General features: G+C 43.7%; 1 protein-coding gene across 1 annotated transcript in view; it reads left to right on the top strand.

Moving 5' to 3' along the window:
• gypc (glycophorin C (Gerbich blood group)) overlaps positions 1-19268 on the top strand; it is a 40814-nt gene that overhangs the window by 6114 nt on the left and 15432 nt on the right. Inside the window, exon 3 of the mRNA XM_034187094.1 lies at positions 18728-18769. Within this exon, the coding sequence (XP_034042985.1) occupies positions 18728-18769 (42 nt within the window). The remainder of the gene's footprint in view (positions 1-18727; positions 18770-19268) is intronic.

Raw genomic sequence — 19268 nt, 5'->3', positions numbered from 1 at the left:
TTTTTATGCATAAATTAACAGCATGGAATTGAAATCGGCTTTAAAATGCATATTTACACATTTATTTCAAATTGTGTTTCCCCACAAAGAAATAATCATGATCCACAAAAAAAATTTAAATAAAAATAAAAACCCTCTGGATCCACCACAATGAAAACTGGCCCTTCCTCGTAAAATAATTAAAAATCCAATTAGCTGTGGATGGTGTCCGTGTCCCGCGAGTGTCAGGTTTGTCCTGGACAGGCTGTAATGTCTGTGACCTTCAGAAGCACTGACTCCACTCTGACGGCCTGCACCTGCGGCGGCGCGCAGGCTGGAAAACAGCCTTCACACGGCTTTGTAGTGGGTCAGGAAACAGCGGACTCTGGGGAGGCCCGGAACCCAACGTTTGACAGCTGACCTCGTTTGGACGTCAGAGCGGGAGATGGGTTTGAGCATCTGGCTGCAAAGAGGAAAAAGAAAAAGAATTTCACAGTGTGTGTGTTTGCCAGGACTCCAGTTTCCAGAAAGGCAATTCTCATAATACACAGTACTGTGTAAAAGTTTTAGGCACCCCAGAGTTATAATGAATTAACGTTTCATGCCCCTCCCCCCCTTTTATTAACATGTCAACACAAAATCACTTCCAATAAAAGCAAATCTTTATTCCATAATAAAAATAATAATTTCTGTGTAAGTGTGCTGTCCAGTAGAATACCACACAAACACAGTTACAAGTAATCATACAGCATTTAAATCAGGGATCAGGGTGGGCAACGTGTTCCTGAAAAGGCCAAGAGGGTGCAGGTTTTTTGGCGTGTTTCTCACTTCAAGTGTAAAGAAAATTTGTGGTTGTGAATCATGATTCACAACCACAGGGCTACAGGGCCTCTTAAAGTAGTCAAAAAAAAAAAAAAGCAACTTTGGAAAATACAGTCATTTTAAATATTATATTGTTTTAAATGCTGATATCCAAAATTTACACAACATTGGGGTAAATAATATTAAACTTTGACCTGTGAGTAAGACATCATTTGCGATCAAATGACAAAACACTCCGAGTCTGGGGAGCAATGTGAGCAGATCCTGAGTCGGGGATGGCAGAGGATCACCTGAGCTGGAGGCAAAGGTGATCCTCTGCCATCCACAACAAACGGGATTCTCCTCAGCCGGTTACTGTATTTTGTCAAAAATGATACATTAAACAAGACTGGGGATCCATGTTATGTGGAACTATTGTCCTTCTGCCAACAAAGATGGCTGAAGAAAAGTAGTTTGGCACAATGTCGATCCAGTATCCCTGGATCCCCGCATTCGGGGGTACTAGATCCACTACTAAACCCATGGATCCACATCTGGCTGAGGTATGAAAAGCTGTCTTGATGTTTCTGATCTTTAGCGCGACAGAAGCTAACAGTGTTCAAAATGGAGGTGCTATAATGCTAGCTTGGGGGGGGGGGGGTGGTTCTTCATAAAGTTCTGCTGAAGAAAATATAAACTGTTAAAAAACAGACTTCAAATATGACCACAGAAAAATACAAATATATTCCAATAATTTCCCTCTAACCACAGAGCTAGCTAACTACGTTGCTGTTGTCTGTGTTTGTTTGTTTGCGAAGGTACACTTTTACAAAGTTCTGTTCTTCTCCAATATAAACAGAAATAGGGTGACGTTACTTTTAAGATTATAAAAGCTCTTTCCCTGAAAGTAGCTGATAGCATTGTGGCTAATGAGCTAGCTAAATCACCACACTAGATGGTTTAGCTATGTAGCTCACTGAGATTATTGACCGCTTCCAAATAAGTACAGACAGACTGAGAAGCGTGTTTCAGCGTTGCGTTGCCGCATGTCCACTGGAGCGCCACACCGCCCTCATGCACTGCAAAAAACAAGAAACTAAAAACAAGATAAAACCCAAAATCTGAGGGAAAAGTCAATTATCTGTCCATGCAGCCAGATACTTTCACTTAAGATTCTTGACTTAAGAATGTTAAATCTAGAAATAAGTATGTTGAACACTTAAAATAAGAAATGAACTCTTAAAACAAGATAAATTGTCTAACACAAGTTGTTTTTTTTTCTTGGTAAGAACCAATCATTTGCAGTGTGTGGATGGTTGTTGTGTTGGATATTTGTGTGCGCAAATGCGGGAAATGACCTTTCTGATTGTTGGATTTCAAAATAAAAATCACATTTTCTTTATCTTTCAGTCACATTGTTCTCGTCGCACGCTCGCTGTGACCGCGGCGCGGTGAAACGGCCGTTCTGGTCCTTTCATTGGCCACTGCAGGTGTTCTCTTTGTTGGCGTTTCTATCGTTTTCTCTCATTCTGCACTTTGAAAAGCGGTGAGAGGTTCATGTTGTTGGCTTTCTGTTCTCAAGCCTCCACTTCGCCAAACAAACATGGAAATTTGTGAAACTCTCGGAGAAAAGAAATGAGAGCGCACAAAGATGACGTTTTACATCCAAGTCTTCGGAAAAATCACACGTGAAAGGCAGAAGACCAGGCAGATACACGAGACATCAAACACCAGCTGAGCATCACCTGGTTTCAAAGTTTAATTATGTTCTACCATGAAGCTGTGACTGGAGAAGCAGAAGATAAAAAGTCTCTCCAATCACAGCCATTGGGTCGGTCCTTGAGACACATCCTGGTGGGACTTGCTGAGGTGTGGACCGGTGGATGGATTCCTCCTGGGGACACAGTTCTCAGCGTGCTTCGCGTCTTCATACGCGGGCGTCTCACTCACGCTGCCTCTGAGCCTCGCTCTGCCGGTGAGCCTCTGAGTTTTCCGAGGAGTGCTGTCCTCAGGTAATCGGACACTTTGAGCCTGGAGACCTCAGACTGATGGGCTGTCTGCGGTAAGGGATGAAGATGAGAGTCCTGCAGGGTTCCTGCCCTCTTATCTCCTCTCCAGGACTGGAGGACGGCGCGGGGACGAGGCTCCGGAGGCTGGAAGATAAACAGACATGGCTGCCTTTTTCCCGTTTGCCTCCCTGCTGATTTCGCTGTACATCTTCACCTCCAAGGCCTGCAGCTCCAAACTTCAACACATCCTGATCCAACAGAGCTGCCAAAAGATGTTTCCCTTTCTTCCCTCCCTCCATCCTTCCTCAGCTCACTTTTTTCTTTTTCTTCCACTTCATCCTTATCAATTTTCTTCCATCTCATTCCTGACGTACCATGCGCTCGCTCTGCCTGGTTCAGCTAACTCACTCTGTCATCTACCTCCTGACCTCTGACCTCTGTGTCACGCCCCTGGTGTTTGCCAATCGGTGGATAATTTTAAATCCTGTCTTCATTCTTTCTGTCTGAGGTCACGTTCCTGCAAATGTTCCACAGGTTCTAAACAAATCAAACCTTCTATAATCACATCAAATCAATGCTGAGACTAACTGAACAACAACAAAAAAAACATCTGGCATTCCATTTTCATTGACCATAAGTATTTGGACAAACTGGATATAAGGATTATTTTCAGTATGAATCATCACTTTTCCACCCGGTTTCCTTTGGAACAGTCCAGGAATGAACACATGAACATTTTTTTTGGACTTTATTTATGTCAGTCATTAAAACACACAAACAGTATGGTGCTGTGAGGAAAATCTGTCTGCAGTGAGACTGGTGAGGGGAGCCACCAAAACACCCAGACAGCTCTGGTGGAGTTACAGGCGTCTGTGGCTGTGACTGGAGAAACTGTCTGTTCATGTCAGTTAAAGAGCTTAATGGTAGAACAGAGAAGGATTTTAATTCAAAAGAAAACAACACTTTGCCAGAAGACACATGGGAGTATCAAGCCTAGACTTGATCTGTTTTCTTGGATAAAAGTCCTTCTCTAGTCACAGCGCGAGTGGTGAATTATGACGGAGGTTTGTGGCTGATTCTCGTGAGTCCTGCTGAGTTTTAACAACTCCGCTGAGTCATTAGGAGTCCTGTCTGTCAAGTCATGAACGGCCTGTCGAGTCATTAACCGTTCTGTCGAGTCATGAACGGTCTGTCGAGTCATTAACTGTTCTGTCGAGTCATGAACGGCCTGTCGAGTCATTAACCGTTCTGTCGAGTCATGAACGGCCTGTCGAGTCATTAACTGTTCTGTCGAGTCATGAACGGCCTGTCGAGTCATTAACCGTTCTGTCAAGTCATGAACGGCCTGTTGAGTCATTAAGCGTTCTGTCGAGTCATGAACGGCCTGTCGAGTCATTAAGCGTTCTGTCGAGTCATGAACCGCCTGACGAATCATTAACTGATCTGTCGAGTCATGAATGGCCCGTCGAGTCATTAACTGTTCTGTCGAGTCATGAACGGCCCGTCGAGGCATTAACAGTTCTGTCGAGTCATTAACAGTTCTGTCGAGTCATGAACAACCTGTCGAGTCATTAACTGTTCTGTCGAGTCATTAACGGCCCGTCGAGTCATTAAGCGTTCTGTCGAGTCATTAACTGTTCTGTTCAGCATCTTTACTCTCATGTCTTTTGCGTGCAGCTTTTGAAGGTATGAAGAGTAAAATATTACAATCTCATTACAGCCACAAACGCCTCTTCAACTCAATTTATTGGTTCATTTCTTTTCAAAAAATTCATGTGTGACCTCCACAGCTCACGTGCTGTGACCTGAGATTTTCTGTTTTTATTAAATGGTAAATCTGATATATGATGTAGGACAGTGTTGCTGGATTTATCATCTATATGATTATTATTATCATTGTTATTATTGTTATTATTATTATTATTTTATTACTGTTGTTAATATTAATATTATTACTATTATTATTATTATTGTTGTTGTTATTATTATTAATATTGTTGTCAAATTTTCAGATTTTGTTTCAGTGACTTTGACTTCAGCTTTGAGTGGTTCATTTGTTATGATATATCATTTAATTTTTATTCCCTCAAAGAGATGACTTGTTTGTGTCATTTTTAGTTGCTAGGTAACAGTACCCAGTCGCATGACAACAGAGAAGAGCGACTGCAAGCTGACATTTGACCCCAGTCACCTGGAACTTCAACCAAAAAATAAATAAATAAATTTCTTGAACTAACTAGCTTAAGAATCACTGTTATGGATAAAGCTAGGATTGCTAGCATGTGACTAGCTTGAAAACAAGCCAGTTTAGGATAAATCCCGAGTGGCTGTGCTGACGTGTTCATCGCTGCTTTTGACATGATGACATGTTTTCTTTTTCATTGATGTTTGTTAATTTTGATGGTTTATTCATGTCCTGTTTGCACGGCCCTGCAGTTGCGTCGCTGATGGTGCTGAAGTGAATATGTTATATCAAATAAATGTGATAATGCTGTGAATTGGCAGACAAACTTCCAGGACTGTTGGACCTTTCTGGAAGTATGCTGTGAAGTCTCAAACAAACTTCCTCATTTGTTGGACTTTTTTAGAAGTGTGCTCTGAAGTCTCAAGCTTCCACAATGGTTATGGTCTACTGGTTGGGCGCTAGGCGTCACACCAGAGGATCCTCGGTTCAAAACCCAGCCTGCCTGGAAAATCACTAAGGGCCCTTGGGCAAGGTCTTTAATCCCCTTGTTGCTCCCGGTGTGTAGTGAGTACCTTGTATGGCAGCACCCTCACATCGGGTGAATGGATGAATGTGAGTCATCATTGTAAATCACTTTGATGCAGATAGAAAAGTATAAATGGAGTCCATTTACCATTTTCTGGAAGTGTGCAGTGAAGGCAAAAGAAACTTCCACATTTGTTGAACAGTTCTGGAAGTGTGCGCTCTCTGAATGCTGCTTTATTTCTCCTGTGAAGGTCAAAAAATCTTGGACAGCTCATCTGTCACGTTTTCAGTACATACGTTGAAGTGATGCTGGTTTATCTTGCTGAAGTTCTGATGTCACATCAAGGGGCTGATGGGAGATTTTTTTTTTTTCCTCTGTGCAACGGTGAATAATTTCAGCTGCGGTTGTTTATCACTGGAAATAATAAAAAAATATTACACTTCTTGTCTTGCCTGAAGTTACGAGGTTTATGACCGCTGAGTCTCAACCCGCTGCATTTATTTTCCAATATGATGTTTTTTCTTTCTCAGAAATAATCATCTCAGCAGCTCACTGAGGTCACGTTCAATTTCACACACGTGACCTAAATGTGTTGCTGAGAGACACTCGGCGTGCACACGATGCCTCTGCTTCCACCTGCTCACACACTTTGATTACTGATCGCTATTTTAATAATCAAACAGAAAAACACACTAAAAAAAAAAATCTCATTTTCTTCAAAGAATGTTTGACACAAAGTTACTTTATTTTGAACAATCTGAAGTCCCAATAGAGATAAAAACAATAAAGAATAAAAACTTCAATAACATCTTTCTTGATCAATCAATCAATCGATCACCGGAAAACAGGAACTTTTTTTTTTTTTGTTATTGTTAAGTGCGGGTTTTGACTTTACAAAAAGTACCTTTAAATCCTAATTTAATTAAACATACTTAAATGGAATTATGTGATTTTTTTTAACATTCATTTAGGGATGTTTTTCAGCATTTCCACATAAATGACATCACCAGCAGTAAACAATAATTATTCCTCATCACAAAATAAAAGACTCCTTTACTTTGTGCCCCTGGACAGAAAACAGGGTTTTATTTCACATTATTTCACATTTTAATTCAGCTCAGTTTATTTATATGATATCAAATCACAACATAATCCCCTCATAGTCAAATAGACAAAATGGTTCATTCTTTGGATTAATTTGGTGACATTACTGGATACATAAACTACAACTGCATGAACTTGTCAGGGTTTGAGTTTTGTCTGGTTATCTGTATTTCTTTCTCTTTTTTTATCTGTTGTTTTTCAAATTTCATTGGTTTTGGATTGTTTATTCTCTTGCTGGGTTTTTTTCTGCTTTGGTCTGTCTGTCTGTCCCTGTTTCTCTTGTCTCTCTCTCTTGGTTCTTGGTGATGGGTGTTTCTCTCTCTCTCTGGCCACGCCCTTGTTCTGGTGTTGCATATTTATCATGCACACCTGTTTCTGATTTGCTGATTATCACCTGGGCAGGTTATATAAGCTCACTGGGTGTGTTTGTCCCTCGCCAGTTTGTCGTGCCTTGTGCCTTCATTCCAGCTCTGTTCCTGCACTCCATAGTCCTGCCTCCCTCCTTGTGTGTTCCTGACCTCCAGCCTGTTGTCTCGACCACGCCTTTTTGCCTGATAATTTTTGTACTGCTGCTTTTTCTGGACTGCTTACTTGTGTACTGACCTCTGCCATCCAACTCAGTAAAGCCTTGTAAAAACCAGAGCTGTTTGTTTGAGCCAGCAGCTCCTGACCATCGAGCCTGATAGAATTGTTTTTTTAATTGCTACATGTTGCAAATTTTTTTTATCCTTTTTGGCACAAAATATGCTGTCAAAATCAGTTTTTGTTGTAAAAATAAATTAACAGAAATATTCACATCCAATGCTGGAGGGATTTTGTCTCTCAGCCAGTCTGAACCAGATTTTCACAGCAACATTCCTGTATTGCTACTTAGCATGCTAACATGCCGGCAAGATGTCTTGTAAATCACTTCAGAAGTGCTATCTGGTTATAGAAGCAGCATTTTTACATTTAGAAGTGTTTATGTCTTACTGACTTACAAACCATGTGAGAAACCTGAAATACAGCTGTTTCTGAGCATATTCCACCATTTTTTGATAATTTTGTTTACGTGAACAACCAACATAGAAATAGACCGGTGTGTTTGGCCCTGCCTAGTTGGTGGCCTTGCCCTACATGTCTCTTGTCGCTGTAAAATGCCTGCTGTGGTTGATGGTGCAACGGCAGCTGGTCGCTTTGCCGCTGTCTCTTGTAGCTAATGACACCAAGGAGTCAAACTCATTAGCATGTAGCACATTGGGGGGACGTGTGTTATAATTTTGCATTGTACTGGATAGAAGACTGAGCTCTGGAATACGATCTCACAGTGGGGAAAAACATTAATAAGTCTGTGTTAATAACTTTGTGTTATCTTTGGATTGTATTCCAGATTAGATTAGATTAGTCCTTTCCACCAGGTTTGGTGAGCCCTGTTATTTATTTATTTATTTATTTTTTTTGGAGTGATCTTGGTAACAGTCACACAAACTGTGTTGCTGGTGAAAGTGTAAGTGAGACACCGTGTAGAACACACTGCTGCTCTGCATCGTTAAGGACAGAAATTAGGATTAAATGGAGAAGATGTGATTCAGTAACAGCAGCACATGGGGATGCGGTTTGAAGAAGGGCGGCGTGAGTGTGGATGCTGTGGCCTTCTGTCTTCAGATAAAGATGAGATGTGCTATTTGCTCTGCTCACATCCCGCCTGTGTAGCTGCAGCATTATCCCATTAAATGCAGCGGGCCTCTCCGCCGGATTAAATCCAGCGCTCTGTATCTCATTTTAAATGCCACGGGGTATTTTCATTTTTCAAACCCAAGAACCACACAAGAGGCTGTTGATGAGGTAAATAATAGAAGACACACTTCACTGCCTGTGTCGGAAAAGAAACAGCTGAGGGGCACAGAGGGGGCGTGGCACAGAGGGGTGTGGCTGCAGACGCTTTGATGCTGAAGATGATCAAATTATCTTACCGCCTACAGTATTTATGCAGCGGAACTTTCTGGATGTTTAACTGTATGTGGCCTCATTTTTCACTGCACCTGTGTTATACGTTACTTGCCAAAAGTCACTCCTCCGTCTTTTATGCTAAAATACTGGTGAATTTATGTGGAAATGATTGTAGTAGAAAAGCTTCAGATATCTGTCACTGAGACAGTTGAAGACTGGAGGCAGTTTGAAGCGGAAACGAGGTGATAATTGATGAATTGCTGCTGACTCTGAAATGACGCATGCGCAGTGAAGGCAGGGGGGACCGATTTTTAGGGGGGGGGGCGTTCGATCGGCGACACCGGATTTGAAAAATGGGACTGAATGCTGTCCAACTGAAAAGCAATCCAGATTTAATCCATCTTGAGTCGGATTGCCAACTGCTGTCTGAACGGGTGGAAGCAGGGTTGGATCGTAAACTATTGCATGTAATCTAGATTATGTAATCAAATTACAAAACATAATCTGACAGATTACACCGAGAAAACGTGTAATCAGATTGCAGTTATATTTTCAAGTATTACTTGATGACATTTTGATGGTTAAAATCATGAAATGTAGGAAAAAGTGATTCTGTTGAAAATATGATGATAAATCTTAAACTGGTTCTTTTTTCCGACTCACGTATTGAGTACACATGATGAGTTCAGGGACTATCTGTGATCATTTCTATTTTTCTTGGTTCTTGGGATGATAAATGTGATTTTGATGTTTTGTTTTCAGATTTGGGGTTTAATGTCTGAATAAAGTGTTCAATGAGTGTTTATTTGCAGATAAAAGAGTATCAGGATGTGAGCAGCAGTTGAATTTTTCTTTCTTTGCTTTGTTTAAGCGCGTAGCCGTCTTAAATCTTGAACTGCAGTTTGCTGCTGAGAATCTGTACTTTTGTCCTCGGTGCAGAGTTTGGCCTTCAGCTGGAAGCTGCACGTGGAGACTAAAGGGAACTCTGACTGGGATCTTTGAGCACAAACGCGTCACAGGCAGCGAGGTCTTCTAATGTACACGCTGCCGTCTGAATCCTCGCCTTCTCTCAACATCCACGTTGAAAAATGTCTGCTAGCAGAAGTTCTGGCTCTTTGACGGGCGCTCAGAGCGATTGTTTGCTCGGCTGAGTACACGATGCCCTCGAACCCAAACCAGACCCGACCGTCTCCTATTAAACTGATTGTGTTTGCAGCCGACAGCGTTAAAGCAAATCAACTCCAACACTGAGTTTGGACTGATAACAAACTCCCGGAGGCAGGAGTCATCAACAGAATGTTTGGCCCGAAGCCGCCGCATTTCGGGCTGTTTTTGTCACGTTACTCGTGCTTTCAGCAAAATGTGGCTGCTGCCAACGAGTCGTCAGAGGGTCCACAAAGTGTCCGACAGTGGGGAAGTGGCTGAGAGCTCAAAGTCTGTCTGCACACGACGATAACATTCTGGTCGAGACGATCGGCGGGGAGCCACTCTCATACCATGTGAAGAGTTAAATTGCAGCGCTGCTTTTGCGTGTGTTTATTGGTCCTATCAGCACAGTGTCAGCCGCGGCACTGCAGGCTCAAATTAATTTGGCTTCCAGTTTCATGGGGGAGACTCTGGGCGGCCTCACTGCAGAACTGGCTTTCGGTGAGATTAACGCCGCTTTTGGGAACACGATGAAAGTGTTGAATCCCGCTCACCGGGGAAAGACGGTCCGCGTGTCTGCAGGAAGTGGAGAGACTTCCACCAGGAGCCACGGGGACCCCGCTGATCCCTCCGGATTCCGGCCTCAGAAGTGACTCGCTGGGCTCTGGCAGAGTGAAGCAGAGAGGATCTCACTAACGAGGCTAACGAGGAGACGCCTTCAGGGAGGATGGAGCCCCCGTCCCCTGTCCCCTGTCCCCCATCCACTTTTCCCATCTTTGCTGGGCAGATATTTCAGGGATTTGCAGAGAGAGAAATCCTCCCAACCTTTGGATTAATACCTTGAAAAAAAAATGCAGATCACGTGATAAAAGTGAGAAACAGACACTGACTCCAGAGTTCAGACTCACTTTCAGCTGGTGATCAATATTCACAATAACTTTACATGTTTACAGAAAGTGACAGTTTCTCTGCTTCTCTGTGCAAAGACACAACCTTAACAAAATATCAAAAGACTGCTGCTGCTGACGCTGGATGTAAAATCCTAAACGGGCAATAAAGGCGCTATTTAAGAGTATTTTAAACATTAATGCACAAAATGTTCTGTGGTGTCCCACACAGAGAATAAATCAACACTCCCTCTATTTGTGTTGTAATGTGAGCTTTTCTGTTCTTTTTTTCTGGCCAAGTAACATCCCTTTTTCTGGATGTAATCAAGCACAGTTGCCTCGGTTTTGAGGACCTCAGTGGCTGGCAAAGGCCAAGGACACGCCCATGTTTCACCTGGCATAGGACACGCCTATGTTTCACCTGGCCTAGGACACGCCCATGTTTCACCTGGCCTAGGACACGCCCACGTTTCACCTGGCCTAGGACACGCCCACATTTCACCTGGCCTAGGACACGCCCATGTTTCACCTGGCCTAGGACACGCCCATGTTTCACCTGGCCTAGGACACGCCCATGTTTCACCTGGCTGCGGTGGATAAACGACTGTGTTCAAGAAGTGGAGATGCAGCAGGATGCACAGTGGTTCCTTAGTCTGGTGGATGTGGCCACACTAGCGGACACTCTCAGCTCCGCCCTGACCCAGTGGACATTAAACAGGTGTTAGCATTATGGTAGCAGCCAACAACTTTTCTGTGTAAAGATGTCACGGTTTAATGACATCCTGCACAGAGAATAAATTAACACTCCCTCTCTTTGTGTTGTAATCTGAGCTTTAATGTTTTTTTTGTTTTGTTTTTTTGGCCCTGTGACACATTTCCCTGGATGTGATCCAGCACATGGGTGCCTCAGTGTTGAGGACCCCAGCGGTTAGAAAAGGCCAATGACACACCAACACTTCACCTGGCTGTGGTGGATAAACGGCTGTATTCAGGAAGTGGGGCTGGACCAGGATTTGGTGGCTACACTCGCTACACTCGCGGATGTTCCCAAATCCGACCCAACGGGTGTGTTTCCAAAATGAGATCGACACAGTTTTCAGTCAGTTGATAGACGTAATCATGACCTTCACACAATGACAAACCTGTTTTCAAGACAGTGGATGAGCCAAATAGCACAATGAGCTAATTAGCATGTAGCATTAGTTAGCGTAGCGGAGTGGTTGTAATGACTCACAGCGTCGGCTCACTTCAGTGCGTTTGGTGGCGCTCCGTGATGATGTCTGGTGTGCTGGACAGAGTCCTGAGTCTTTGTTCTGGTCCACATCATGGACTCAGGGTGGGTTTTTTTTTCTGGGTTTGTAGCTGCAGAACAACATGTTCTGTGTGGAAAATCCTTTCCTGCGACTGAGCCTTTCCATCCTTTTATCAAGCCACTGTGGCTCCTCCAGACCCACCTGATTTATTCTGATTTATTCTGAACCACAGCGAGCACCTGGATTACACCCGAGTATTTTGTCCTCATGTTATTGGGTTTTTTTGTTTCTTTGTTTTTATTCAATCAACACAGAAGACAATATTCTGCCGAGACATATTTCAGGTACACTCAGATCCAACGCCATCATTTCCCCAATGCTTTCAATTTATTTAAACATGTAAATTTTCAGAAAATAAAAAATACTTGTAATCACTGAACACGTCCCGCCCACAATTACAGATTTTCAGGAACAGTTCAGTTACGATATGTCAATTTTCTGTTTATATGTGAACACAGAAAAGTCATTTATGAAAAGAGAATTATAAAATTCAAAATCTATTTCAGCTTAAAAATGATTATTGATTATCAAATTAGTGATAAAAACCTTCAGACAGCAGATTGTTTGAAATCTATCTGAAGCCTCACATTCACGATAACGAATCTGCACCCTGGAAGGTCACGACGTATAACCATGACAATCCAGCATGTGAAGGCCACAGCATATAACCACGACAACCCGGCGTGTGAAGGTCACGAGGTGTGACCATGACAACCCAGTGTGTGAAGGTCACGACATATAACCACAATAACCCGGTGTGTAAAGGTCACGGCATATAACCACAATAACCCAGTGTGTAAAGGTCACGACATATAACCACAATAACCCGGTGTGTAAAGGTCACAACATATAACCACAATAACCCGGTGTGTAAAGGTCACGACATATAACCACAATAACCCAGTGTGTGAAGGTCACGACATATAACCACAATAACCCGGTGTGTAAAGGTCACGACATATAACCACAATAACCCGGTGTGTAAAGGTCACGACCTATAACCACGATAACCCGGTGTGTAAAGGTCACGACCTATAACCACAATAACCCGGTGTGTAAAGGTCACGACCTATAACCACGATAACCCGGTGTGTAAAGGTCACGACCTATAACCACAATAACCCGGTGTGTAAAGGTCACGACCTATAACCACGATAACCCGGTGTGTGAAGGTCACGACGTATAAGCATGACAAACCGGCGTGTAAAGGTCACGACCTATAACCACAATAACCCGGTGTGTAAAGGTCACGACCTATAACCACAATAACCCGGTGTGTGAAGGTCACGACGTATAAGCATGACAAACCGGCGTGTAAAGGTCACGACCTATAACCACAATAACCCGGTGTGTAAAGGTCACGACCTATAACCACAATAACCCGGTGTGTAAAGGTCACGACCTATAACCACAATAACCCGGTGTGTAAAGGTCACGACCTATAACCACGATAACCCGGTGTGTGAAGGTCACGACGTATAAGCATGACAAACCGGCGTGTAAAGGTCATGACATATAACCACAATAACCCGGTGTGTAAAGGTCACGACCTATAACCACAATAACCCGGTGTGTAAAGGTCACGACCTATAACCACAATAACCCGGTGTGTAAAGGTCACGACCTATAACCACAATAACCCGGTGTGTGAAGGTCACGACGTATAAGCATGACAAACCGGCGTGTAAAGGTCATGACATATAACCATGATAACCCGGCGTGTGAAGGTCACGAGGTGTAACCATGAAAACCCGGTGTGTGAAGGTCACGACGTATAACCACGACAAACTGGCGTGTGAAGGCCACAACATATAACCATGACAACTCGGCATGTGAAGGTCACAACGTATAACCACGACAAACCAGCCTGTAAAGGTCATGCCGTAATGCCATGACAAACCGGTGACGGTCACAGTGTGAAGGTCAATTTTCAAACATCAGGAAAAACATTACAGGACTCCGGCACAATGATGGATCACTCCGAGTCGTCACACCCATCCAGATGCTCCATGGTTTTGTTCTGCACAAGATCTCAAACTGTGACCTCCTGTTTTCCTACAGTTATTCAAACCCTGTGGATTTGAATTGGATCCGCTGTGGAGCAGCCAAAAAGCACAACAAGGTGAGTTGTGGGTGAGCGTCATCCGCCAGGAGTAATTGAAGCCCTAATGCACAACTCACAGTCATCATCCAGACAAAGACACAGGCACAGATGGAGTGTGAGTCCGTGACGCCCGCCCCAGTGTGTCCAGCAGGGGTTAAACGTGGACACTAACGGCACGGCCAGTTTAAATATTACTCGGGCCTGTGATCTCTGTTCCGTTTGGACCCTGAGGAGGGACTCGCCGCTGCTTTTGTTTACTGGCTGAGAAACTAAACAGTTGAAGAGTCCTACACAACACCACAAATACGTCGCTGACAGTGATGCATCGCTAATGGCTAATCGTGTTTGGAGCTCTGATGCAAATGAAGCTTCGGTTATGCTCAGATGTGATGAGAGTGTCTCTGGGTGAAGGACGCATTCATCAAACGTGTTTGTTTACTCAGAGCAACTGTACACAAATTAAACTCTTCATTTACTCGTTGTTATTTAATTGTTCTTTACCCCGCGGTGAGTCCGCGCCGTCCAATCCCGTTCCCTCTGGTTGGTGCACTGCAAGAAGCAACAAGCAACACATCGGTAAAATACTTTAGGAATATGTATTTAGCAACAAACAAGGGAAACGTTTCACCTGGAACATCCTGCACGGCAGTTGAAACAGGACGACTCAAACTTCTAGCACTTTTACAACAAAGATGGTTCCAGATCTGCGTATGGATCCATGAGTTTGCCACAGCTGATGTCTCTGGAGTGTAAACCTCTGTCAAAGATCAAATCAAGTCAGGAAAGGTCTGAGAGCCACATATACGACACCACAGAACTGTCCTGGGTCCTGGACCACTAACCTCTCATTTGACACAAAGTTATTCCAGTGGGACCCAGTGATCTTCCAAAAAGACTTGGTACCAAAGACATTGCTTCATCACCTTAGGTCAGTGGTTAGACTTGAAGTCTTACAACCACACAGTAAGACAGGAAGCACCAGGACCCTAAACAATGGACCTTCAGATTCATCAAACACCTCTGACCTCATGACTCCATAAGATCTTCTCAGGAATCTCTGGACCTCAAAGGCCAAGGACCCAGAGACATGAACGTCACTACAAGTTCAACACTTTTCCGGGATACAGATACTTTCTGATGGCCGAGTCCAGGAAGTCACTGTAAACCTGGAACTTGGATCCAGGACCATCTCAAACCCAGACACTCTGATTCCTCACTCAGCTTTTCGTGTGTTGCAGTTGTGGTGTCCATTGATTCAACAAACATCACAGCATCGCCTACAAAGTCAAGATCAGTAAAACTTTCCAATGAAGGCACCGAAGATGCTGTTTTCCACAACCTGACCCAACACTCAGTCCAAGCATTGAACAGTGTGGGAGCCAGAGCCACATCCCTGTGGCACACCACTTTTTTGCAGGTATGAAACAGGAGGGACTAATCATCTGTACAGCATCCAGCCACTAGGGGGTGCTAAAGATGTGGTGGATTCAGTTTTCAGTAAGTGGCCGGTGGTTCCTATGGTTTACTCAGACACTGTGGACCTCTCATGTCAGTGATCGCCCCGATTTGCACAACATGTCAAGAAAAGACCAAATTCAAAGATGTTTTTTACAGCGTGCAGTCGCTGATGTTTTCATTTTCCAGCTTCCTCTCTGTCCCACATGATGGAGTCCTGTAATTCTGCTTTAATTGCACCAAACGCACCTGTGTGGTAAACAATGCTGCGCAATGAGAATTTAACGAGTGGGCAAACACCTCGATGTTTGAGGTGATTAGGCATTAACGAGCTTGTCTTTTAATTGCACACACTGTGCTTTGCCTTAATACCGCGCGCCAAGCAGCGCAGCTTCTGGGATGAAGCCCCGTTTTACAAAATGCACACAGTCGCTGGCACGCGGAGGACGCCGCCGCCATGTCCTTCAGCAGGAAGTCAAGTGAAGGCGGGCAATCAGTCATGATTAGCTTTAATCACTTCCTGTAATGAGAGTTCTGTCCCCCGACGACAAAAACGTCAGGAAACGGACGCTTGGACGAACAAATCTAATGGACATATTTCTGAAAAAAAAAAAAAAAATTGGAACACACAAACAATACAAACAATTCATGTCAGTGACGGATTGTTAACGGAAGCGGAAAGGTTCCTGTAAAAAAGTCCACGGGCTGAGCAGGAGAATAAACAGCACTTATAATCCACAAAAGTATGGTGGCCATCCAGGGTGGTAGCTGTAACCAGATAGAGGGCAAATTTAAAAATGTTCCAATCATATTGACAGCTATACCACATCACAAAGATTCCACAAAGGTATATTTTGGTCAGTCCATGACTGAATGTTATGCAGTTAGGGGGTAAAAACAAAAAAAATAGTGACAAAGGTCTGTATCAGTTTGTACAGGGGTCAAAAGCTGCTCCAATTTTAGTAAAACATGATGCAAATTATTGGTTGAGTTAACAGGGTTTTTAAAAGGAATATTTTGCACCATCTGTCACACTTAGTTATTGAGTTACAGGATAATGTCATAGGTCATAGAATCCAATGATGTCGACCTTGTTTGACCTTTACTTTGGAGACCAAATATTCATCATCAAAACTGTTTAAATTTGTTCAGCTGATATTTTCATCACTTTTACCCCTGTACAACCTGAAATTAACATTTGTCACCATTTTTGCTGTTTTCACTCCATAACTCCAAAACATTCACTCAGCGATAGTCCAAACTGTACCTTTTAGGAATCTTTATGATCAGACACATGATGTGGTATACTTTTCAATATGACTGGAGCAGCTTTAAAGTTTGACCTCTGCTGTCACCCTGGATGACCACCATACATTTCCACATGCACTCAGGCAGGACTGCGTAATGGACTGTAAGTGTTGTTTGGGTAAGTGGTACCGACGACCTGCTTGGCCCGTGGACTAATTCCTGTCCTGTGTGTTATTTCCATTCAGCTCTGATATGCTCATCAACAGCTAAATTAATAAAAAGAAAGTTTGTCAATGTCAAACCGTTTGTGGGTGTGACTGAAGTTGGTGAGAACACGTCTCCATCTCGATGAAGAGTTTTTGTTTTTTGTTCTTTCACAGGACGGGTCCTGTTAGTGACTACATAATGACTAACCAGGGAAGAAAATGAAATGTCAAGCAGCTAAAGAGGCCGATATTTTTCTCAGGAATTAATGAGCAAACCAAAGCTAAACGGAAAATCAATAGTAAACTTCATTAGGTGGACGTGACGCCTGCTGAATGCTAATGTCACCCACTGGAGATGTTCACCAAAGCAGCTTTATTTCATTATATCAGCTCCATCAATCTTCTGAAGTTCACCACCAAATATTAGAGATCTTCTGAACAGCACCCCCTGGAGGGATTCACTGAACCTGCACATCTTCGGAACTGGATGGAAACCAGAGCACACAAACAACATGGAAACTCCACACAGAGAAAGGAAATCAGGAAGTGAACCCACGGCCTTCCTGCTGTGAGGCAAACAACTGCTAACCACTAACTCACCATGTACATGATGAAGTAACATGAAACTTAAACCAAGCACTGTGCAAACACGATCGATTAAACTTTGAGGGTGATCTGGATCTGCCTCCAAGCTGAGCTTTCAGGAACACACTTTATGATGTCAGAAAGAGACCTGCAGCAACAATAAAAACAAGAAGACTTGAACCAGTAAACCTTTTGTCCAGTTCTGGTAAAAAAAAAAAAAAATCTTCATGGGAGGGTGCAGTCAGGTTTCCTGGTTCCTAGTGGGTACCTTGTACTTGTGACCGTGTAACCGACAAATTAGGTGACTGTTGGGGAGGTGATGGTCTAGTGGTTAAGCGTTGGGTTTGAGACCAGAGGATCTTCGGTTCAAACCCCAGCCTCACCAGAAAATCACTAAGGGCCCTTGGGCAAGGTCTTTAATCTCCAAGTTGCTCCGGCAGTGTAGTGAGCGCCTTTTATGACAGCAGCCTGACATCAGTGTGTGAGTGTGTTTGTGTGAATGGGTGAATGTGAGGCATCATTGTAAAGTGCTTTGCACTTCTGATGCACATGGAAAAAGTGCTATATAAATGCAGTCCATTTACTGTTGCCCTTGTGCCCAGTTTGGTTGGTTTGGGTCCATGGGGGCTAATGGACTGGATCCCCCAGTGATGCTTCAGCAGGCAGATGATCACAAACTGCTGTGCTGAGGTGGAGTTATGGGACACGGTTCTGACCATCAAGGCTACGTATGGACTCTCAGCCTCCAGGATAAGATGGGTCTCAGATCTGAAGAAGGTCCATGTGTGGTTCTGGTGTAGTCTGATCGATTGTGTTGACAAGGTCAGTCACTGACTTCTACCAAACTTAGAATGTGGATGAAGATTAACCTCAGAAATGGTCAAAGGTCAAGGAATTTGATTTCCAACCTGATTTGGACGAAACTGTTACACATAGTGTTACCTTCCCGCCTTCTTTCCCTGACCGCCCGCTGTGCTCGCTGCGCCTGTTTGCTGGAATCAAACGCATGAGGATGTAGTTGATATTAAACTGTCAGGATTGTTTTGTCTGTTGTTGTTGTTGTTTGTGATCTGAACACTTTGTTGTCTGTGGTGATGAACATAAACAGGAAGTCATAAAGACAACAAACGCGGTGTTGAGCAGACGAGACGTTAAAAACTGACACATTGATCAAAATTTGCACAAACATGTCCAAATGTTGTTGTTGTTGTCGTCAGCTAACATGTTTGTTTGTTTGTGTTCTGCATCAGATGTGGACGAGGACGACGCCTCCTCTGATGTGGTTCTGGGAGGTGAGCTCTCATCTTCTCATCACATCGTTTGTCTCTTCAAGCCTCATTGCTGCTTCTGCATACGATGAAACGGCGCCGCGAGAGCAAAACGACCACGAAAAGAAACGATGAACGTTTTGGAACAGAAGCTTTGAAAGTTCTTCATGTCGGCTTGAACTCAGAGGGGGGGGCGAGAGAGAGAGAGGGTGTGTGTGTGAGAGAGAGAGCGAGTGAGAGAGAGAGAGAGGGTGTGTGTGTGAGAGAGAGAGGGTGTGTGTGTGTGAGAGAGAGGGAGAGGGTGTGTGTGTGAGAGAGAGAGAGAGAGAGAGCGAGGGTGTGGTGAGAGAGGGTGTGAGAGAGAGAGAGAGAGAGAGAGAGGGAGGGGGGGTGAGAGAGAGAGAGGGGGAGAGAGGGTGTGTGTGTGAGAGAGAGAGCGAGCGAGAGAGAGAGAGAGGGTGTGTGTGTGAGAGAGAGAGGGTGTGTGTGTGTGAGAGAGAGGGAGAGGGTGTGTGTGTGAGAG

This window comes from Thalassophryne amazonica, chromosome 14 (assembly GCF_902500255.1).
Source record: "Thalassophryne amazonica chromosome 14, fThaAma1.1, whole genome shotgun sequence".
In the NCBI taxonomy this organism is placed as follows: Eukaryota; Metazoa; Chordata; class Actinopteri; order Batrachoidiformes; family Batrachoididae; genus Thalassophryne; species Thalassophryne amazonica.
Note: the sequence above shows the minus strand (reverse complement) of the source record. Positions and strands in the feature narration are given on the sequence as shown.